Below are 25,199 nucleotides of genomic sequence, written 5' to 3' on the forward strand. Positions count from 1 at the left end.
AGATACACAAACTTAGAACACAGTATTACGCATGGTTGGCTTAGATAAAAAATTTCAGAAGGCATTATTGTACGGCATGAGCTTAGATACACGGCTTAGCACATAGTATCACTTATGGTCAGCTTGGATACACCAACTTGCTACACAATATTACCCATGATATGCTTAGATACACAACTTAGCATACAGTATTAAACATGATAGGCTTAGATACACCAGTTTAGTACACAGTACTACGCATGATTGGCTTAGATATACAGGCTACACACAGGCTCAGATACACAGCTCAGCAGATAGTATCGCACACGATAGGTTTAGATACCTCAGATTAGTACGCAGTGTCACATATGATAGGATTAAATAGGAACATAACGGATGCGGCATCGGCTGGACACCAAGGGCGCGGACAGATTGTACACGGCTATCATTTGGTCCGTCTGATTTCCGCTGTATGTCCGGCATTTTACCGAAAAATTAGTGCCCTGCCGTGTTTTTTTCAGGATTGTAACAGACTTTGTGACGGAGGCCGAGAGCGCTACCTGTGACGCAGGTGTGGACAGGCACTTAGACGCAGCAGCACACCCCATGGCAGCGCTACCTGTGACGCAGGTGTGGACAGGCACTAAGACGCAGCAGCACACCCCATGGCAGCGCTACCTGTGACGCAGGTGTGGACAGGCACTTAGACGCAGCAGCACACCCCATGGCAGCGCTACCTGTGACGCAGGTGTGGACAGGCACTTAGACGCAGCAGCACACCCCATGGCAGCGCTACCTGTGACGCAGGTGTGGACAGGCACTAAGACGCAGCAGCACACCCCATGGCAGCGCTACCTGTGAGGCAGGTGTGGACAGGCACTTAGACGCAGCAGCACACCCCATGGCAGCGGTTCCACCATTGCAGGATGCCGGACGGTTATTACTCTCCATAGGAAGTAATACAAGTGACAGAAGAAAAGTCACAGCGAGGTCACTTCCGTCTGCACGAGCCCCGGCGCGGTGTGAACCGCCATTACGGAAACAATGTCTGCTTATTACATTAAGGGTTTATTCAGACACGCGGGATTTGAGGCCTATGTATTGCATGGACAGCACACAAACCCATTACAGCCCACGAGGGAATGTACATGAGGGACCTGTCGCCCGGATCAACAGTCCATGAGAAGAACATAGCTGCATGTCCCATGACCAGGGTATGCCACACTCACCATTGGCACCTTACCACTTACTACCCCAAGAATTAGACTGGACCACTTTAATTCGGAAATTTTTGGCCACAGCAGCCAATTATTAAATAAAATTAAAAACATTACAATTAGAGGTGAGCGAGCGTACTCGGCCACGCCCCTTTTTCGTCCGAGCGCCGCGATTTTCGAGTACTTCCGTACTCGGGCAAAAAGATTCGGGGGGCGCCGTGGGTGAGTGGGGGGTTGCAGCGGGGAGTGGGGGGGAGAGGGAAAGAGAGAGGGCTCCCCCTGTTCCACGCTGCTACCCCCGCTCCGCCACGCCTCCCCCCGCCCCCCGAATCTTTTCACTCAAGTACTGAAGTACTCGAAAATCGCAGTGCTCGATCGAGTAATTACTCGAAACGAGTAGGTTCGCTCATCTCTAATTACAATTTAAAGATAAGGGGAGGAGGTCCTTGGAGACCCAACCAAAAAACTAAGGGTCTGGTGCTTAGTACATAACAAAATGGACCTTGCCTCCAACCGTACTCCCGGCTCCGAGACACCACTATCCCCCCCAGTGGGAGGCTAGAAACAAAATTTTTTCCAGGCCACCCGGGATCCCTTCCCTGGCCTTCCCCACCGCACCAGACCCAACCACAATACCAATAGGGTGATAATTGTTCCAGGTGAGGCCGCCCCCACCATAACTCCTTCCCCCCAATATAAAACCCGCCTCCAAGGACCCCCCCACAAGCTGCCACGGCGTTATAGACATCCTTAATAGAGATGAGCGAACGTACTCGTTTCGAGTAATTACTCGATCGAGCACCGCGATTTTCGAGTACTTCCGTACTCGGGTGAAAAGATTCGGGGGGCGCCGGGGGGAGGTGTGGCAGCGCGGGGGGTAGCAGCAGGGAACAGGGGGGAGCCCTCTTTCCCTTTCCCCCCCTCTCCCCGCTGCAACCCCCCACTCACCCACGGCGCCCCCCGAATCTTTTCGCCCGAGTACGGAAGTACGCGAAAATCGCGGGCGAAAAAGGGGCGTGGCCGAGTAGGTTCGCTCATCATCTCTAATCCTTAAACATTCAAACCAACAACCTTTCCTTCAATTTAAGTTCTCCCTTTCTTGTCCACCGATTAACGCCCTTCGACCATTGTTATATATAGGGAGTGTGGGTGGGACTCTCTAAGTACTTGAAAAATATGGCGCTCCCGCCCAAATTAACCCCCTTTTATCACTTCCTAACTCTCACCACCCCTAACAGCTCCTCCTACCGTGTCACCTGACCACTCCCCCTACCTCACCTAACTATTAACCCTCACTATGCCTCCCCGTCCCCCTGCCAACCCTGTCATGCAGGGCCTACACTTATGTGCCCCTTCTTGGGCACGTTCCGGCCCTGTCCTTTCTTTTCTGTTTTCATGTACGAGAATAGGACATGTAATGTGCACACAGACGCGTGTTCGTGTGCTGTCCAATGCCAACTGTGCCCACCGATGACTACTCTCTGAGGGCCCAACCACTAGCGCTCCCAGAGATCTTGAGAATGGCGCACCTTGAACTCCCCATGTGACTGGAACAGAGGTGCGCATGTAGGACCACTACACTCCATTCACTTCTATGGTATGGAAGAAGATGGATGAGTGCACAACCTTCCTTCGGCTCGGTGAAGTGAATGTATGCCGCCACCCCAGTCACATTTGGGTTATGTAGAGCATGGCATCACTGGTGGTCCCAGGGGTGGAAGCCTCAGCAAGCTAATAGTTCTCCTGTATCCTAAGGATAATGGTAACTGTCTAACAGGAAAAGATAGATAGATAGATAGATAGATAGATAGATAGATAGATAGATAGATAGATAGATAGATAGATAGATAGATAGATAGATAGATAGATAGATAGATAGATAGATATGAGATAGATAGATATGAGATAGAGAGATAGATAGATATGAGGATAGATAGATAGATATGAGATGGATAGATAGATATGAGATAGATAGATAGATATGAGATGGATAGATAGATATGAGATGGATAGATAGATAGATAGAAATGAGATAGATAGATGGATAGGAGATAGATAGATAGATAGATGGATAGGAGATAGATAGATAGATGGATAGATAGATGGATAGATATGAGATAGATAGATGGATAGATGGATAGATAGATATGAGATGGATAGATAGATATGAGATGGATAGACAGATAGATAGATAGATAGATAGATAGATAGATGGATAGGAGATAGATAGATAGATGGATAGATAGATGGATAGATAGATGGATAGATATGAGATAGATAGATATGAGATAGATAGATGGATAGATGGATAGATAGATGGATAGATATGAGATAGATAGATATGAGATAGATAGATGGATAGATGGATAGATAGATGGATAGATATGAGATAGATAGATAGATGGATAGATGGATAGATAGATGGATAGATAGATATGGGATAGATAGATAGATAGATGATAGATAGATAGATATTAGATAGATAGATATTAGATAGATGGATAGATAGATAGATAGATATGAGATAGATAGATAGATGAGAGATAGATATTAGATAGATAGATATTAGATAGATGGATAGATAGATGGATAGACAGATAGATAGATATGGGATGGATAGATAGATAGATGATAGATAGATAGATATTAGATAGATGGATAGATAGATAGGTAGGAGAGAGATAGATTGATATGAGATAGATAGATATTAGATAGATGGATAGATAGATGGATAGACAGATAGACAGATAGATAGATATGGGATAGATAGATAGATAAGCCGCCTGTAGTATGGAGCTGGCAGCATGTCGCGGTGGCGCTGGTGACAGCCGTCCTCACATTTTTTTCCTATACACTACAAAACAAGTTTTTGTGCAAAATACAAGAAAATCAATAGATATTCATCAGCGTCTCGGCACGGCACATGTATGCGCTCTGCCCGCAGCCGGGCACACACTACGGATTTAATTAGACATAATTGCAGCTTTGGACACAGCGCTCAAGAGAAAGGAATTTTTTTCCTGTTGGCAAAAAGCCGGAGGCATCACCTATGCCAAGCATTGGTATGCAGGTGCTGTAGAACCACAAATGCCAACATGCCACGCTAGATGCAGAACGCTAGTGTTGGCGGCTGAGTCAGAGAGTGACGAAAAAGCGTTGGCAAACAAACTATACCAGCCTGAGCCCCACAGCCCGCCAGGCGTAAAAGAAGGCTTAATCCTGGTATTGTACTGTAGATTGTGCGTGTCCATGGCCTGCAGGCCTGAGAGGCATCACTTACTGGCACCTTGGCATTATTGGCATTGTCCAAGGGTCTATTGAGCTTTATTAACCCTTTGGACAAGGCCCAAGGCACAGCAAAAGGTGCCAGCAGGGGATGTTGTCCAACAAATCTCTGCAGAGCCGTAGTCTAATGCTATGGTTACCTTCACACGGAGCGGATTTAACGCGGTTGGTTTTAGGCAAGTTTCACGTGATGCAATTTTTCCATTTTTTCTATTGATACAACATGGGATTTTCATGCACATGCGCCAAAATCGCATGTGCAGTCAAGTGATGCGTTTCTCTCAAATAGCGTGGATCCCAATGCGGAATCCATGCTGAAAATACACATGGGTCTTAAAGGGTTAACCCAGGTATAAAGTATTTATGGCCTGTCCACAGGCAGAGGTCCAGTCTGCTGGAGCCCGGCCAATGAGCTGTTCTTTGGGCTGCTGTGCTCGTGCATAGAGCTGATTTCTGCAGGAAGCAGACAGCTCCATTCTCTTGGCAGTGGCCAGGTTTGGTATTGCAGACAAAGTTCCCATTGAAATTAATAGGTGAAAGTTGCAATACCAAGCCTGGCCACTGCAGTTGGAACAGAGCTGTTCGACAGGGTTCATGATGAACCCCTATGATCTACTATAGATGAGCAATCCTGAAGATAGGCCATCAATAGTTTACAACTAGACAACCCCTTTAAGGTGCAAAATAGTGAGTCTAGTCTTGTCGTATACTGTGAGAACAAGAGTGCTTACCAATACATAACCAATCTGTAGGTACCCAGACCAGCTTAGATACCGCTATGGGCATCTTTGTAGGACCACTGGTTGGCAAATCAAGGACAAATGCCAACAGTGCCTAATTGAGCCCTCAGTGAACTGATCATATGGCTGCAACAATACACCTAACCACAAGGGAGGACCGCACCTATATAATAATATGCAAGTTGGAAGCGGTACAGTGTCTCTGCAGCGCCACCTACTGGAAGGTGACCTCTCTATTAGTCAATAGTTTTCCAATAGGTGGCGCTGTGGAAGCATTGTATCATTTCTCATTTGCATACCGAATTTCCCAGAAGACATTGTAAGTCTCCTCACACCTACTAGGCGCTCTCCACAAGAAGAAACAGTACGCCTACCTGACTTATATAATAACAGTGACTGATCTGCAGACTGAAAGCTCTTGGGCCAAGTAGTAAAAATAAATCCCTTCCATTCTAGCATAGATTGCAGAGTTATTATACAAATGGGATTATCTCTCACAATTAACACAATGCAACTGGAAAATAGGATAGTAAGAGCTTTTTTGTTTGCAGCCCCCCCACTCCCCCGCCTCTCGCCATGGCACAAGCAGCGGCTCAGTACTGATGTTGCAAGATGCTAAGGAAGCCGCCAGCTGTGTTTGAGAGTGGACGCAGAATAACGTAGGAGTTGTGTTTTCCAGAGCCAGGGATGTGGTCTTCTCCAGGAGGACAGGACATGGAGGGGCGGCACATCTTGGGGGGGGAGGGGGGGGGGGGGGAATGGACCGGTTCAGAAGTATTGAGGAAGTTAAACTCTCTCTGCAGTTTCCTCCACTTTCCGCTATCATCATTCATATATCTGGGAGATGGCTGGATACTAAAAAGTGCATTCAATTTATTGCATGTGTAGATATAGATGCAGCAATACCAAAAAGTGTTTTTTCAATTTTTTTAATTTTGATCCTGCAATAATATGATTGCTCTGATAGTACACTGCAGTACTTCTGTACTGCAGCGCATTATGGTTTAGCATAGTGAACACAGGCCATAGCAGAGTCGGGCGCCATTGAGTGGTTTACAGTTGTCAGGGATTACATGGCAAGAGGGCTGATGACATCACAGACAGAGGGAGCGCCCTCCCTCTGTGAACCTTTTACATGCCACGATCAAGATTGATTTGCTGCATGTAAGGGATTCTAGTAGTATGACCTATATGAAATGTAGTTGAGGTAGCCTCCTTCTTCCTTTTCTGACTTCAGTCATAAGAGAGGTCCCTTGGAACTTAGGCCCTGTTCACGCTGCCTCTTTCACATATGTTTCAGGTATGTGAGAATCATATAAAATAATATGATTGCTCTGATAGTACACTGCAGTACTTCTGTACTGCAACGCATTATCGTTTAACATAGTGATCACAGGCCATAGCAGAGTCGGGCGCCATTGAGGGGTTTACGGTTGTCCGGGATTACATGGCAAGAGGGCTGATGACGTCACAGACAGAGGGAGCGCCCTCCCTCTGTGAACCTTTTACATGCCACGATCAAGATTGATTTGCTGCATGTAAGGGATTCTAGTAGTATGACCTATTTGAAATGTAGTTGAGGTAGCCTCCTTCTTCCTTTTCTTACTTCAGTCATAAGAGAGGTCCCTTGGAACTTAGGCCCTGTTCACGTTGCCTCTTCCACATATGTTTCAGGTATGTGAGAATCATATAAAATAATATGATTGCTCCGATAGTACACTGCAGTACTTCTGTACTGCAGCGCATTATCGTTTAGCATAGTGATCACAGGCCATAGCAGAGTCGGGCGCCATTGAGTGGTTTACGGTTGTCAGGGATTACATGGCAAGAGGGCTGATGACATCACAGACAGAGGGAGCGCCCTCCCTCTGTGAACCTTTTACATGCCACGATCAAGATTGATTTGCTGCATGTAAGGGATTCTAGTAGTATGACCTATATGAAATGTAGCTGAAGTAGCCTCCTTCTTCCTTTTCTTACTTCAGTCATAAGAGAGGTCCCTTGGAACTTAGGCCCTGTTCACGCTGCCTCTTCCACATATGTTTCAGGTATGTGAGAAACATACATGAAAAAAGCATGTAAAATGCATGAATTTAAAGGGCTTATGTTTTCATTTTTAAAATCGTGAACTTGCCCATTATTTCTTATGGAGGACTTAAAAGTCACATAGTATTTGTGCATGGCGCTAGCGTGTTCCGCGAGTGCGGTGTGATTTTTTTATATTTTCCCATTGAAAAAACATACGATTTTCATCAGCGGTAAAAACGCACATGAATGTCGCATGTTCAGCGATGGGATGTGATGCGATTTTCTTACAAATCACTTAGCTCTTGTATAGAAAATCGCAATATTACTAGTTCAATATCCGTTTTACTGATATCGCAATCAGCCTTAATCTATGGGGTCCCCAGGGGCCACAGCGCCATTCTATCGTGTAGCGCATCCATGTCAAGTCCGCTACTGTTGTTTCAATATATGACACCAGTAGTGAGATATAGCGCCGGATACGTTTTTTTCACTACCCCCCCCCCCTATATATCTACAGGTACCCCTATAGATACCGATAGGATCCCATTCAAAGCAAATTACGGACGCACCACGTTTCTTTTTACGAACTATCCAGGAACCTACGGACCGTTGGCAACCTCGCTCCGCGCGGATGATGAGGTGTTAATAGGATGTGTCGAAATCAGAAACAACAGCTCGGCGTGGAGTATGAATGAGCTGCAGCAAGCGGGGCAAATCCACAATACGCGCAGTCAACTCTACTTGACGTTACAATGGATGGCATCCAAGTCCCCTTCCGCACACACAATGCCTTCATCTACTGCAGAGCCTCTTGGGAAGCGGAGCCGTCCGTCAACGCTCAACAAGTAGAGGCGAGATTGACAGGAGGTTCTAGAGCGGATCAAGTCACATGGGTGCTGCGCCAACTCCTGGGAATCCCCTCCATCCAGCTTCACTCAACAAGTAGGGCAGGAACTGACAGCTCAGCTTCCATGGAGGTTCTGCAGCAGCAGCATCGCATCCTCATCGCCGGCTGATAATACACATCCAGTGACATCATCAAGCGTCTGTTTTTTTTGCAGTCGATTCTCAGCGGAAGGGTTAAGTCACCAGTCCTGACTCATGCCATACTCATCATTCTCTACCCATGTCTGCGGTTCTGGATGAAATAAACATCTGCCACCAGCACGACGGGCAAAAATCTGCTCACATCAGCCCTGGACCAGCCAAAAGTTGCCAGCCCAGCATTGCAAGGCGAACGCGAGACCCCCCCCCCCCCCCCAAGAATGAAGCCAGAGGCGAGAGGAAGGGAACAAGTGACACATCTGTTTCTTCTACATTCCCTGGATCTCTCCATTGAGTGCTGCTTATACGGAGAGCGCAGTATATAGCACACACATGTATATATATATACACACACATAGTAGTCATGCAGTGTTCTGCTACATGTTGCTTCATTGTATCATTCACCCTACACTGCTGGAGGAGGTACATCCTGGCCATAGTGGTGCCCCCATTAACCTCCAGACTACCAGGGAAACCTACCATCCCCCCTGGACTATTGGACAACATACATTCCGAGTGGATTGTTAGCATTAACCCTTGACTAATAGGGTATCTACAATACATACTAATTAAGGGGTTAGTACTATTTACACTGATCTATCCGTGAACCTAACATGCATTCAAAACCATGGGGGTACTTACCACTCATCGTAAGCTATGGGGGTACCTACCATTCATCCTGCACTGTAGAGGGTACTTACAATTCACTGTGGACTATGGGGGTTTCAGATATTTACCGTAGACTATGGGGGGGTGTACTGTTCACTGTGGATGCCAGGGGTACATATCATTTATCATAGACTAGTAAGGTACCTACCCACCACCCTGGACTGTAGGGATACATATAATTTACCTGTAGACTATGGATGTAACGACCAATCACCCTGCACTACAGGGGGTACCTACTATACAGTAGACTGAGGGCATCTGATATACTCCTTGGACTACGGGGGCACTTACAACTTGTCATAAGCTATGAAGGTACCTACCAATTACCCTCCAACTATTCATCTGATGCTACATGGGGTAGGTACAATTCACTCAGCACTATAGGGGGTGACTGTTACTCACTGTAGGGCATCTGACATACTCCTTGGACTATGGGGGTACTTACCACTCATAGCAAGCTATGAGGGTACCTACCATTCATCTGTAGAGGATACCTACTATGTACTCTGGACTATAGAGGCATCTACTAATCCCCTGGATGCTAGGGGTACATGTATTTTATCATAGACTAAGGGTACTTAACATTCATCTTAGGCTATGAGGGTACCTACCACCCGGCACTAGAGGGGGTATCTGCATTTCATTGTGAACTATGGAGCTTCTAGACATTTGCACTAGACTATGAGGGTATCTACTAATCACTCTTGACTCTAGAGGTATATATAATTTTCTGCAGACTATGAGTGTATCTACTAGTCACCCTGGGGGTACTCATCATTTATCTTAGACTATTGGAGTACCTACCACCCTTCTCTAGAGGGGGTATCTACTAGTCACCCTGGGGGTACTCATCATTTATATCATAGACTATCGGAGTACCTACCTCCCTTCTCTAGAGGGGGTATCTACTAGTCACCCTGGGGGTACTCATCATTTATCTTAGACTATCGGAGTACCTACCTCCCTTCTCTAGAGGGGGTATCTACTAGTCACCCTGGGGGTACTCATCATTTATACCATAGACTATTGGAGTACCTACCTCCCTTCTCTAGAGGGGGTATCTACTAGTCACCCTGGGGGACTCATCATTTATATCATAGACTATTGGAATACCTACCACCCTTCTCTAGTGGGTTGTCTACTAATCATAGACACCCCACTATCGTAGACTATCAGAGTACCTACCACCCTTCTCTAGAGGGGGTATCTACTAGTCACCCTGGGGGTACTCATCATTTATACCATAGACTATTGGAATACCTACCTCCCTTCTCTAGAGGGGGTATCTACTAATCACCCTGGGGGTACTCATCATTTATCTTAGACTATCGGAGTACCTACCTCCCTTCTCTAGAGGGGTTATCTACTAGTCACCCTGGGGGTACTCATCATTTATACCATAGACTATTGGAATACCTACCTCCCTTCTCTAGAGGGGGTATCTACTAATCACCCTGGACCCTTAGGGGGTATCTACTAATCCCCCTGGACCCTTAGGGTACACATCATTTACCATAGACTGTAGGGTAGACTCTTTACCCCGCCGGTGCCTATCCTCCCGGGATTGATGCACTTAGGGGTACCAGTCAATCCCCCTGGACTACAACAGAGGCATTTGGAAAAAAAGAGAAGACAGGGTTCTTACCTTGGCAAAGTGTGTTGGGCAGCGTAAATATCCATAGGACCAGAACAAGCATGCTCTCTCCCTTGTCTCCCGGAGTTAAATGACAATTAGCAGGAATTCTCTATCCCAGTCGTTGGCTCCTCCGCGTTCCTAAGAAAACATATCCCAGACAAAGGGCTGATGAGCGGGGAAGCTACGGGAGGATCGCCTCCACAGAACAATCTCCAGTCCTGACTTCTCTCTCCTTCTCGCTCTCCCTCTTCTCTCTTCTCTCATGCACAAAAAAAAGTCTTGGAATGAGAGGATGGATCCAGTAGGGGAATGAACCATTCCACTGGCAGGAGGGGGAGGGAAGGGAACATACTTTCCTAAACTCTCTGTCTCTGGCACATTTTTCCTTTCTCTCGTTGCAACAGAAAAACAAACTCACATAAAAAAAAAAGAAACCGGATTAAAAAAAAAAGTTTACCAGAGCGAGCGGGATGGGCGAGCGAGCGGGCGGGCGGCGGGGAGCCGGACGGGATCTGCTGATGTGAAGAAAGGAATTTGGGAATTTTACATTTTACTTATGTTGGGAGTTTTTTTTTTTTTTTTTTGTGAAAACCTAGATGATCCCCTCCCCCACTTCCATGCAGCGTCCCTCCTCCCTCCAGCATTCCATATCTTGTCTGGAAGGAAGATTTTAAAGGCTCGTATAGATATCCTTCTAGAGATGGAGCTGAGTCCACAGTAGAGCTTGTATTATCCTGGATGGGACCCACGCTATTAGAGTGCAAGCTCTTCAGGACAGGCGCTGCAAAGTTTGTGACTTTATAGGTTATTGCAAGAAGTTTGAAGTCTGTCAAAGTGACGGCGTGTTTGTTGTTGGAGTGCAAGCTCTGTGGGCAAGATTGAAAAAAAAAAAAAAAGTATTTGAGTTAAAGTTTCAGGGACGGTTTGAGTGCAAGCTCTGCGGGCAAGAAGTTATGCAAAGAGTGCAGATTGGACGCAATAAAAACCGCATCGGAGAAAACTGCGTGCATTTTTACCGCATTCGTAATTTACGAACCACAAATGCTGAAAAAAAAAAAAAACACGTCTAAACTTTCCTCGTGTAAACGCACCCTTAGCTCTAGTTAAGGCCAGATTGGCATAACCGTATTTGTGTGCAACAACAATTGCGCAGGGTAAGAGAATACATAAAACTTATTAGGCTAATTAGCAATTTCAATGTACGAGGCTGTGGCTGCGTTTTTTTTTTTCGAAAAGCGAAAATGCGCAGGATTTGCAAATACAAAAAGTACATTAGAAAATGCAGTTACACGTGCAAAGGCGCAACACCCAATGCATAAAAACGTGGCAAAATGCGCATTCGCTAGTGGGAATTCGGCTAGTGTGAATACGTATGCTCGCTTCAACGTATTTACGCAGTGAACAAGGTCTTTAGAGTGCAAGCTCTGCAGGCGAGATTTTTTTAAGGGTCCTTCATAAAAAAAATTTCCGGATTCCATGGCGCAAATCACCTTAAAATTCGAATGGCTTAAATCAGTCTGCAATTCCACATTAAAATTCGCAGTTCTCCCGACTGATTTTGATGCGCAATTCTGCTGCGTTTCAGTGGAAATATTCCCTTAGTGTAAAAAGGCCCTAAAGGCACCGGTTAATGAGACGGGAGTGCTTGCTGCCCTAGATTGCAAGCTCTGGGGTCATCATATTGCTAAAAGCTCTTGCAGTTAGCGCACACTTAGGCCTCATTCACACGGCCATATAAACGCCACTATTTCGCGCCGTCACAAAAATCGCCCAAAAATCGCGACCATCTGAAGTTTTGGATTCCATTTCATTTAGATGAGCGATTTTTGGGGCGGGTAAAAAAAATTGTGCCGGGGAAAAATAGCACATCGCAACCGTTTTCAGTTGACGGTTTTATACGGCGCGTGAAAAGATGGGTCTTGGCCTATCTGTAGCCGAGATACGCTGAAAACTCCCATAGACTTCTATAGAAGCTGGAAAAAAGGAAGGGAGTTTAGTGGCCTCCAATGCTGGGAAGAGAAGACAGCTGGCTCTAATTAACCATCGTTAGTCATTCCGAGGATTTCTACCGACCGATGGACGTTGGCGCTGCGGCGTATTTTTTTTTTGCCAATACGCTGCAGTCTCCTGTGTAAATGGCAATAAATAAGCGGCTAAAGTTCAGGACTCGATTGCGGCAATTCTGCATTCATGCGATTTTAGGCGTGTACAGCCAACCGTAAAAACGCATGTGAAAGAGCCATTGAACGCGGTACAGCTGCCCCGGAGTTAAAAGGCTAATTAGCCCAATTAATCCCCGATGTGCTCTTTTTCGCATGGATCTTGGGGCGCAAACGCATAATAAAATAGAGCATGCTGTGAAAATGAGAAATAACCTGTTGAAAACAATGGATTCTATTTTCTGCGCATTGCGTGTGCACAAATACGCCCGTGTGAAACCGCCATAAGCTGCAGTAAATTTAGACCAAAATCAGTTTTTGTGCATTTCGATGTCTCAAGTATTTAATCGACATTCCATCCCGAGAGTCCAGGTTGGAGTACTGGCGTCACCCGTGACAAAACAGGTCTTCCTGTTAAGCGGACCGCGGTACGTTTTTTTTGTTGCAGGTTGTAGTAGAGATCTGCAGCAGGTTTCACCATTTCAATTGAATTTAGTTTGAGGGCGGAGTTAGACGAACATGATTTTCTCCCCGTTATGAGGCCGTGATAACGGGACAAAGCGGAACAATGATTTCAGTAGGATTTTCAGGGGTTTCGTTTCACTATCGGGATTCTCGTCCGTGCCGGTAAGCGTAGTTGCGCCTACTCTTGTCTGGATCCGGCCTGAAGTGGCGAAATCTGCTGCAAATCAGGAACGTGTTCACACAGTGGAATTCAGCCCCAAATTTTCTGCATGAATTCCACCTCTAAAAACCAAGCAAAATCACAGTCTTCCAGCTGGTGATTTTGGCGCGGATCCAAGCATGGATTTAAAGGGGTTGTCCCGCGCCGAAACGGGTTTTTTTTTTTTAACCCCCCCCCCCCCCGTTCGGCGCGAGACAACCCCGATGCAGGGGTTAAAAAAACAAACCGGAGAGTGCTTACCTGAATCCCGGCGGTCCGGCGTCTTCATACTCACCTGCTGAAGATGGCCGCCGGGGTCTGCTCCCTCCGTGGACCGCAGCTCTTCTGTGCGGTCCATTGCCGATTCCAGCCTCCTGATTGGCTGGAATCGGCACGTGACGGGGCGGAGCTACACGGAGTCGGCATTCTGCACGAGCGGCCCCATTGAAGACAGCAGAAGACCCGGACTGCGCAAGCGCGGCTAATTTGGCCATCGGAGGCCGAAAATTAGTCGGCACCATGGAGACGAGGACGCCAGCAGCGGAGCAGGTAAGTATAAAACTTTTTATAACTTCTGTATGGCTCATAATTAATGCACAATGTATATTACAAAGTGCATTATTATGGCCATACAGAAGTGTATAGACCCACTTGCTGCCGCGGGACAACCCCTTTAATCGGGACGGAATCTCGACTTTCCTGGCAGAAACCGTTCCCAAACCAGGAGTAGACCCCCTCTCTTGGCGTTTTGACAGAAGCAATTACGGAAGAGGAAGTCGGACTGGCGATTGATGGGCTCCGGTCCAAAAAATCGCCAGGCCCAGATGGCTTAACATGGCTGAAAATGAGCAAAATCCGGAAACGGAACTGCGAGGCGAAAATGATGCAGAAACTAAAAGGAAGTCGCAAGTCACTTCATTTTAGCTTTGGAATTCTGCACGTGGATTTTGCCCAATGACAGGATGCCACGATTTTTTTTGCGGTTTTTAGAGGCGGAATTCACGTATTGGTTGGGTGAACATGCGCCAATTCTGCCGATAATTCTGTATCGAAATCTGCAAATTTTAGTGCGGAATTCACAGTGGCGGATTAAGGTGTGAAATATGGAAAAATTCTGTCCGTGTTTAAAGGGCCCCATTAGTTCCTGTTAATAATGTGGGAGTTTGGCCAGCAGAGGTCATTAGATTGTAAGCTGTAGGGGCCAAGAAATAATTAAAAACTTCTGCTTACAATGTGGGAGTTTAAGTAAAAGATGACACTAGATTGCAAGCTCTGCAGGCAAGCATTTCTTTATTAGCTTTTGTTAATGATGTGGGAGTCTGGGCCAGCAGAAGATGTTAGATTGTAAGCTTTGGGGGCAAGAGATAATTAAAAAACTCCTGCTTCTAATGTGGGAGTTGATGAGACAGATGACATCAGATTGTAAGCTCTGCAGACAAGAAATAATTGGAAACTTGGGATGTGGGAGTGGAGGTAACAGAGGATATTAGTGTGGTGGCCCAGTACATCTAATCCTGGCCCCCTCCATAAATGTCATGTCTTGTGTTGGCGCGCTGTGCAAAAGTGTCTAGTCATTCTGTTATATGTATTGCACAGCTGCAGCGTGTGATGGGTTAAGTGTCTGCAAATGCCTGGGGATTGGCTGTAAATGTATCAATTTGTTCTGTCATGTGGTGTGAGTGAGAATATAAGTAGGGGTGTGTGAGAGCAGGAAAGGGTCCACTCTTCAGAGATTCTTCTGGGTTCCTGAGAGTGCCAGCCACATGGGGGTACCTTCAACTCCCATGTGGTGAAGAATGAAGGAAGAAGAGAGGTTCCCTGAGAGTGTATGTTACAGAGCTGAGAGAAGAGTGAGCCCCAATTGAAGAAGAGAGAGAGAGCATGAGCAAGAAGCGGGTGCCACTTCCAAGGCTTAGTGCAGAGGTACTCTTTCTTCAGGCCGTCCTGAAGTCTGGGATCACTGAGTAAAGGTACTCTCAAGTCTGTCTAATACCTGCACTGCAAATCATTGTCATTTGTGCCTTGTATACAAGAAGTTGTTCCAGTAAAGTTTTGACCTGACCATTCCCAGAGACCTGAAGTACGTTACTTCTGTTTGTGTCTCCATTTATTTACCGCCTAGGGTCATACCGGTGGGAAACGGAATGGTGGCGTCACCCGTGACATCCGCTATCCCTGTCCTTCAGTTTGTTGGGCATCCCTATCCTAGGGAGCCGCTGGTGCTTGTCGGATGATCAGATGCTCCTCTCTACTGGTGGACTGTCAGGTGTCCTGAGCCCGGTCACCATGTGTGCCCTCACACATCCACTGGCCCAACACTGCCTAACAGTTCCTGGACTGACAGCTTGGTTTTCAGCCCTTATCTCTACTCTCCTGAATATTTTTAGGGTTGTTTCACATCTGCATCAGCTGGAGGCTCCCTCACAGATCCGGTTGAAAGACCGGAAGAAATAGTGCTGCTTGCACATCCAAAAGCCTGGCAGCTGGCCGGATCCCATTAGCCATTGGGGTCTGTCTGATGCTGTTTGATTCTGTCCAGAACTTTTAGAGTTTGTAAATTAGCTGATAAGAAGGGTAGGAGAGAGAAGAGGGAAATCAAGCTGCAGGTTCACACTAACAGATCTCCTATTGAGATTCAGTCTGCAGTCTCTATGTACAGTGATATGTAGAAGCTGCAGAAGACAAACGGTGCAAATTGTTTAATTAAACCTTATTGCAGAAATAATTGTCTGCCCAAAATACATGTATTTAAGGGTGCATTCACACGACCATATATCGGCTCGGTTTTCACACCGAGCCGATATACGTCGTCCTCGTGTGCAGGGGGGGGGGGGGGGGATGGAAGAGCCAGGAGCAGGACCTGAGCTCCCGCCCCCTCTCTGCCTCCTCTCCGCCCCTCTGCACTATTTGCAATGGGGAGAGGTGGGATGGGGCGGGGCTAATTCGAGCCACTTAGCCCCGCCCCATCCCACCTCCTTTCATTGCAAATAGTGCAGAGGGGCGGAGAGGAGGCAGAGAGGGGGCGGGAGCTCAGTTCCTGCTCCTGGCTCTTCCATCCTCCCCCCCTGCACATAAGGATGAAGTATATCGGCTCGGTGTGAAAACCGAGCCGATATACGGTCGTGTGAATGCACCCTAAAGCGTACATGAGTTTTCAACAAGTTTTCTCAAATACCCTGGATTTTCCTTACCCTCATTTGCTGCTGTTTGCACTCTGTTTCATGTCTGTAAGTTCTGATTTTTCAGGTGGTCTTCCCCATTTTTCTGTTCCCCTTTCAGTAAGGGCGCATATACGGAGTCCCTCTCTGCAGGGGGAGGAGGCTGGAAGAGCCGGGAGCAGTGCTCTGAGCTCCCGCCCCCTCTCTGCCTCCTCTCCGCCCCTCTGCACTATTTGCAATGAGAGGAGGCGGGACAGGGGTTGGGCTAAGTTCCCGGAATTCGCTCCGCCTCCGTCCCGCCTCTCCTCATTGAAAATAGTGCAGGGGGTGGAGAGGAGGCAGAGAGGGGGCGGGAGCTCACAGCACAGACATTTATTTTTCCATCATCAAAGTTGTGTGAGGGCTTGTTTTCTGCAGTTTCTATTGGTACTATTTTAAAGTACATACAATTTTTTCAGCACTTTTTATTACATTTTTTTTGGAGACAAAGTGATCAAAAAAGTGCATTTCTGACGTTTATGTATTTTTTAAATGACTTTTACCATGCAGCATAAATAATGCGTTACTTTAATAGATCAGACTGTTACAGACAAAGCGATATCAAATATGTTATTGTTTCTTTTGATTGAGATTTGTAATTCTAATTATGGGAATAGGTGTTTTTTCAACTTTTATTAGCTTTTTTAACTATAATAATCAATAAAACTTATTAAAACTCATCTTTATATGTTTCGTAGTTCCCATTGGGGACTTGAACTTGCGATCATAGTATTACATAATCCTGCAATCTGACAGGCAGTCTATCAAGCCACACCCAGACAATAAGCCATGGTAACCCTAGGGGGCCTTCACATCTGATGTTATTGCGAGGGGGGCTATTTGGAACACCAATCGGGGCATTTAAATACCACTGACAGCATCATTTAAAGGGTTAACAGCTGTGAGCGCTAATCATGGCTATCAAAGACAGCCGGCACATGCATTGCGTGGAGCCGGATTGGGAGCTAGGGTTGACACCCAGCCGGTAATCCACTGGCCGGGCCGGTATTTTTTCTGTCAGGCTGGTGCCGGTATTTTTTTTTTTACCGGCCCTATTACAGGCCGGTATTTTCAGAGCCTGCACTGCCCCCTAGCGCCGGTTAACCCTCCTCGGGCAGTCCTGACATCAGGGAAAACACAGACCTGAGAGCCAGCAGCTTGCAGGACCTCTGATGATGTTATGTCATGTGATACCCTGTGTGGGAGGAGTCAGGGATCAGATAACCATGAAGGGGGCTCAGTAAATGTAAGACTCTGCAGGGTTCTGTGTGTTTGTATTGGAGCAGTGGGGGTCTGGATGGATGGAGTGAGTGGAGTTGTGTGTGATGTGTGTGGGGGTCAGGATGGATGTAGTAGAGCTGTGTGTGATGTGTGGGGTCAGGATGGATGTAGCAGAGCTGTGTGTGATGTCTGGGGGTCAGGATGAATGTAGTAGAGCTGTGTGTGTGCGATGTGTGGGGATAAAGATAGATGGAGCGGAGCTGTGTGTGTGATGTGTGTGGGGGTCAGGATGGATGCAGTAGAGCTGTGTGTGGGGGTCAGGATCGATGTAGTAAAGCTGTGTGTGTGATGTCTGGGGGGCAGGATAGATGTAGCAGACCCCCATGTAGTAGAGCTGTGTGTGTGCGATATGTGGGGATCAGGATGGATAGAGCGGAGTGGTGTGTGTGCAATGTGTGGGGATCAGGATGGATGTAGCAGAGCTGTGTGTGTGTGCGATGTGTGGGGATCAGGATGGATGTAGCAGAGCTGTGTGTGTGTGCGATGTGTGGGGATCAGGATGGATGTTGCAGAGCTGTGTGTGTGCGATGTGTGGGGATCAGGATGGATGTAGCAGAGCTGTGTGTGCGCGATGTGTGGGGATTAGGATGGATGTAGCAGAGCTGCGTGTGTGCGATGTGTGGGGATCAGGATGGATGTAGCAGAGCTGTGTGTGTGCGGTGTGTGGGGGTCAGGATGGATGTCCGGCCGGCGCTGCAGTGACAGTGTCGAGACCCCAGGAGGAGAGCAGAGGAGCAGTACGAGGTATGTACCATGTACTGCATGTAATCTTGTATGTTTAGGTGGTAAACGTTATACCAGCTGTACATATAATTACATACAGGACATATCCAGGTTACATCAACATCACTATATACAGGGGAGGTAGAGCTCCTGTATATAGTGATATGGACCATGCTGGGGTAACCTGGGTATCTCATGTTAAATCGTATATGTGTAGATTGTATGTGATGCGAGCGTTTGCAGACTGCAGCGTGTTCTCGTGAGTAGTCTGAATCGCACTAAACGTCATCTACTCGCGAGAACATGCTGGCCTGGATCCCCCACATGTGCAGAGCTGCTGGACTGGATCCAGGAGATAAAGAAAGGAAAAAAATGCAGTGATAAGCCACGCCCAAGCCACACCCCGACACGCCCACTTTTTAAAAAACCATGGCCAAAATTTTTTCGTGACAAAGGTGGCAACCCTATCGGGAGCCGATCCCGCTCCATGCAAACCCCGAATCTGCATGATGTCCAGGACTCTTAATGGGTTAAAATCTTCCAATACAATAATTTAAAATTCCCTTTACCCCTAAGAAGGGGAAGACGAGTGATCGTAGTGTCGTATAAGGACAACTCGGAAACCATCTTCTCTGCTGCTCCAGCTTTATGGCGGTGATTTTTCTTCTTCGTCTCGTCTCAGCAGGTCTCTCCGCAGCAAAAGATCCTCTTCTCTGAAAGCGCTGCCAATTACAAGCGGTGCCAGGCATTCACAGGCTGCAGAGTCGGTGATGCAGACGAGCAAACAAACCCTTCAGATGTAGAAGACGACGTACCGTACTGTCAGGTTCTGTCATCAGAAGACTGCGGAACAGCATGGAGGGCCGCAATGGAGGGACCCAAGCTGACGGCAAGAGAAGTAGTTGAATCCGTTATAGATTGCTAGCTCTTGTGACGGGGGCCGGTTAAACTTCATCGAGCCACTGCCGTACAAAGATCCGCTCCCGCCGACCCTGTCGCTTCTGTGACTTGACATTGCACCTTCACGGCCCACATTTCAGACCACCAGACAAGGCCGGATACCTCCCTTACATGCTGGACTAGATGGGGTCTGCTGGGCGCCATTCATGTTGTAAGGGGGCACGTTCTTATTGTTTTATTATTGATCCCAGGTTATTACAGATGATCCCCCCGATGTGACACCCCCCCCCCACAACTCACCTCTAATGACTCTCAGATACAGAACTTTGATAAAAGTTTAAACAGAAACTCCAAAAGTTTCATTTAGCAAAACCGTCTCCCATAAAACATCCTTGTTGCCCATAGCAACCAATGGCAGTGCAGCGTTCATATCTCAAGATGCTGAGGTACAATGAACGCTGCGCTGTGATTGGTTGCTATGGACAACATATATGGCTTCTGATCTGCTGCATCCCAAAAGCCATTGCATCAGTCAGTCGTGATAGGCTACAACCTATATGGCAGAAACGTGACTACTGGCTCCGTGTCTGTCCGGTGACAAAGGGGGCGACACTGATCACCGCGGAGGAGGGAAACAATGTTGATGTTGTACAACAAAACCTTTTCAGTTTCTCTTTCCATTGATATCAAATTTCTGTATCTGAGTGTCATTAAATGTGAGTTATGGGGTCCCATCAAGAAGATCATTTGTAATTACCCAGTCTGTATGTGTTGATGAATTGGGTGGACTGTCCCTTTAAGAGGGTAGGGTTTTAGGAGCGGCTGGCACAATCACCAACCATCATCCAGAAGGTGGGCAGAGAGCAAGCAGATTAATGTAATGGAGAGATGTACTTTGGGGAAGCCCCTAGGAAAAAGTGTGCGCTGAAGTGTAGTGGTGCTACGGGCGAGGCTCTGGATCAGTTGCATGGCTTCTGCACTACCGCCTTGCGTTACCAGCTGCCTTGGGTCCTCCTGCCTTTGTTTGGATGTGAATGGAACTTTACTTGGTCACCGGGTTTGGTAAGTAATTGAGTTCTTGGGCTGTAAGGTAAAGGTAAGCACCAAGTCACGACTGACTCCTAGGGTAAGATCATATTGTGATGCTTTCTTGGCAGACTGTTTTTACGGGGTGGTTTGCCATTGCCTTCAGTCATCTTTTACCCTCCAGCTGGGTACTCATTTTACCAACCTCGGAAGGATGGAAGGTTGAGTCAACCTTGAGCCAGCTACCTGAACCATGTGGGGATTGAACCTTCAGGTCGTGAGAGCTTCTTGGACTACAAATACCCGGAAACAGGAAGTTTGCTAGACTCTGCCCGAAAAGCGGTTAAGAGCTGTATAGTTGGACATTGGCCTGAACAGGCACTTGTTAATGTTAATTGAATCGTTGGTTCTTCATTGAACTGTTCTTCAGCATTGATATGGAGTCTGGCGGTTTCCAAAAACTTGCCTAGACATCTCTTGGCCACTGTGACCCCGTGGGCCTATTTCCACACAAGGCTCTCCAATGAAACAGTATGTCCAGAACCTGGGCATGAGGCCCTGCTGGTGGCACCAGTCACATACGTTGACAGGGAAATGATGGTGTTGTAGTAGGAGCTTGGCCTGTTGCTCTCCGAGATGTCCCTGGATGTCCAAGCAGTAAGGCACTCTTCTCTATTGGGCAGGGAAGGATCCCAGCTTTTACCTGGTGGCCATCTATAACTCAGAATTCCTACTGCTCCCTATGGAGGAAAAGAGTAACCCAAATTTTTCTCCATGCCTGATATAGCAAACCGGACACTTTCCATTAGTCCTTTATTATAGCACATGGTGACGGTTTCTTCACACTTCTACACAACACAGGCCCGAGTTACGTCTTATCGCTTACCTTGTAGTGGTCCGGAGACATCAGGGACCACAGCCTGAGCTCAGCTAAGCAGGCCATGACCCCCTTATCTTCTTTAGTAGGCAGAGAGGTCAGTAGGGCCTCATAGTCGGGTTTCGGTCAGACCAGATCTGGTAAAGGTTGTGTCAAGAAGTGGGTCCGATTGCTCAGAGAGTACTAGAGACTCCACTGGTGTAAAACCTCGAGGCATAGCATCTTTACGGAACTTGAACTGTCTTTATTAGAAGAGGAAAACAACCTACTTGTGTTTAAGTCTCTGCAGCTGTTAGCATGGGTCAGCTGAAATGAAGAAAAGGAAGGAGGAGCTGCTTCAGTATAGCAGAGCTTTGTACTGTAGACCGTTTACACCTGAATACAACCAATACCCTTCACACGGTCTAAATGTCCAAGATTGTCCCGGGAGAATCGCAGTCCGTAGGACTACTGTGGATCACAGGCATACCCATACCCATCTGTGCCCCTCTTCTTTTGCTCTAACTTCTGGTAATTTTCCCAAAATCACCAGTTCCTCTGATACAGTATAGCAGTAAGAAAACACTATCATATTTAACATAAAACACGAATAACTTTCAACCCCCTTACAAACTCAGTAGTGCCGACTGCACCATCAACATGGCGCTGGCCAAACTTTTAGTTCTTGTCTCCGAATGATCTGCTTTGCCAATAAACAGAATGGTGGAATGACCACCACTCAGCTCACTTCAGTGGCACTACCAGAGATGTTCCAGTGCTTCAACTTGGCTATTTGCAGTCCCATTGAAATGAATAGAACAGCACTGTGCAGACTTGACTGCAGCTTCATTCATTCGGTGACCTTTGGGACCCGCATTCTAGTGATCAGGTCCCAGCAGTCAGACACCCACTGATCTCATATATGCCTGTGAATAGATTGATTACTTTGTAGACAATCCCTTTAACTTAATTTCCCCAAAGAGTAAAACTGAAATCTGGGGTGTCTCAGCAGTGTGACCCTTCTAACAGGATAGAATTGTTAGAGAACCACTTTAAACAGGTTGTGCAGTTGTAAACTATTGATGGTCTATCCTCAGGACAGGCAATCAATAGTAAATCAGTGGGGGACTGCTACCCAGGATGAACTCTGATCAGCTGTTCTCTACACCAGAACGCTCCTACATTGAGCTGATAACTGAAGGAAGCCAACAGCTCTGTTCCCACTGCAGTGGTCAAGCTTGGTATTGCAGGCAAAGTTCCCATTCATTTCAATGCCTGCAAAACCATGCTTGACCACAGCAGTGAGAACAGAGCTGTCTCATTCCTGCAGAAATCAGCTAACTGGTGAGGGTCCTGTGCAGCAGACCTTTGATAATCCACTATTGATGACCTCTCCTGAGGATAGACCCTCAGTAGTATATATCTGGACAACCCGTTTAAGTTCATTTACATAAATATTCACAACTTCAGGGGGGCTTTTTATACACCCATTTTAGACTCCATGTGCCATAAGTTCTGTGTACCTTTATGGAAGTCAAACAGAGTCTGTAAAAAAAAGACCTCCTAGACCAGGTGCTTTACACCTACAGTACAAAGAATATCTTTGTTCCTCTGATCCAGGCGTCTGCATTGATTTAGTGGGTGCTCAGAGGTTTCTAGAAAACAAAAGGCATGCAGCCTGTAGGATGGGGTAGCAACGATCTGCACCAAACTGTGCAATGCACGCACAACTACCATATCAATGATTGCTTAAGCATCTTAAAGGGCCACAGCACTAAAAAAAAATCTTGCTTGTTCATCAAATAAGTAGTATTGCACATGTAATCTTCATAAAGTCTAGATTAATAGGCAGGAAAATATCTACACACACGTGTATAAATTACCATAAGAGCATGCTTTGCACGTGCATTATGGGCAAATGCCGTGCTATAAATATGCTTGTCTACTCCAGATATACTGCCGCTGTAAAAGTACTGAGAAAGTACGAGGATTTGGGAATACACAGCATATAATTTGCTGCTATTTTTTTTTTCTTACTACAGGCACTTGGAAACCTTTTGTAATACATAACTCAGTAACTACTTATTACACAATGCCCCCTGCTGGTGTGCTGGAGTAAAGCCTCCTAGAAAACATTAAACGGGATGTTTGGTAAAAGGCGTCATTTATAAACAAGTGAAGCAGCCAATACTTGGAAGTAAAAGTAATGATATACTGTGGGGGATGTCATACGGCAGATCGTAGGAGCCGCTGTCATCACTTCATTCCTGTGACTATCAAAAAAGTTTTGCATCAATTTTGCAGACAAAAAAACAGACGGCAGTTTGACAGTTTTTTTTTTTATAAAAGTGCTCCAAACTTTTTAGTCTCTTCCAGAAACTAAACCGAACCTCCCAGTATGCCACAGAAAGGTGAGGGTTACAGCAACTTAGTATAACCCACTATTCAATCTACTAAATGTAAAACACGAATCAATACACACAGCTTATGTGGGAAAAAAGACAAAAACAGTAAATTAAATGTTTTGCTCGGTGTCTATTTTCTCAAACCAATTCGGATGCAAATAAACAATAAATTTACAGTGATCTGCTTCACATGTTAACAACATGTACCTTTAAGACCGTTCACTATGAAGAATAATAAGAATAATAAAAAATATAATATAAGGCTGCCCACTTTGCATAAAAAGGGGAGTACAGATTAGAATACTGCCACCAAGATAACAAATTTACGGCATTTTGTGCACAACGCTATAACTACTATAAAACTGCCATTTATGTCAAGAATATAGCTACTATAAAATTGCTCTCCTATATCCAATTATTTAACTACTAATACTGCCCCCTATGTACAAAAATATAACTACTATAATACTGCTCCTATGTACAAGAATATAAGTACTATAATACTTCCCCCTATGTACAAGAATATAGCTACTATAATACTGCCCCCTATGTACAAGAATATAACAACTATAATACTGCCCCTATGTACAAGAATATATCTACTATAATACTGCCCCCTATGTACAAGAATATAACTACTATAATACTGCCCCCTATGTACAACAATATAACTACTATAATACTGCCCCCTATGTACAAGAATATAACTACTATAATACTGCCCCCTATGTACAAGAATATAACTACTATAATACTGCCCCTATGTACAAGAATATAACTACTATAATACTACCTCCTATGTACAAGAATATAACTACTATAATACTGCTCCCTATGTACAAGAATATAACTACTATAATACTGCCCCCTATGTACAAGAATATAACTAGTATAATACTGCCCCCTATGTACAAGAATATAACTATTATAATATTGCCCCTATGTACAAGAATATAACTACTATAATACTGCCTCCTATGTACAAGAATATAACTACTATAATACTGCCCCCTATGTACAAGTATATAACCACTATAATACTGCCCCCTATGTACAAGTATATAACCCCTATAATACTGCCCCCTATGTACAAGAATATAACTACTATAATACTGCTCCCTATGTACAAGAATATAACTACTATAATACTGCTCCCTATGTACAAGAATATAACTACTATAATACTGCCTCCTATGTATAAGAATATAACTACTATAATACTGCCCCCTATGTACAAGAATATAACTACTATAATACTGCTCCTATGTACAAGAATATAACTACTATAATACTGCCTCCTATGTACAAGAATATAACTACTATAATACTGCCCCTATGTACAAGAATATAACTACTATAATACTGCCCCCTATGTACAAGAATATAACTA

At 45.7% G+C, this 25,199-nt stretch overlaps 1 protein-coding gene across 2 annotated transcripts in view; it reads right to left on the reverse strand.

The window, feature by feature from the left end:
• KIRREL1 (kirre like nephrin family adhesion molecule 1) overlaps positions 1-11,143 on the reverse strand; it is a 249,884-nt gene extending 238,741 nt beyond the window's left edge. Inside the window, exons 1-2 of one of the 2 annotated variants that reach the window (XM_066609132.1) lie at positions 11,056-11,143; positions 10,608-10,736 (exon numbers count right to left, since the gene is read on the reverse strand). In XM_066609132.1, coding sequence (XP_066465229.1) covers positions 10,608-10,659 — 52 coding nt within the window. In that variant the 5' untranslated portion in view covers positions 10,660-10,736; positions 11,056-11,143. Of the gene's footprint in view, positions 1-10,607; positions 11,030-11,055 lie in introns of those variants that run through there. The other variant, XM_066609131.1, reaches the window with a different exon arrangement.
• Between the last annotated feature and the right edge of the window lie 14,056 nt (positions 11,144-25,199).

This window comes from Eleutherodactylus coqui, chromosome 6 (assembly GCF_035609145.1).
Source record: "Eleutherodactylus coqui strain aEleCoq1 chromosome 6, aEleCoq1.hap1, whole genome shotgun sequence".
NCBI lineage: Eukaryota > Metazoa > Chordata > Amphibia > Anura > Eleutherodactylidae > Eleutherodactylus > Eleutherodactylus coqui.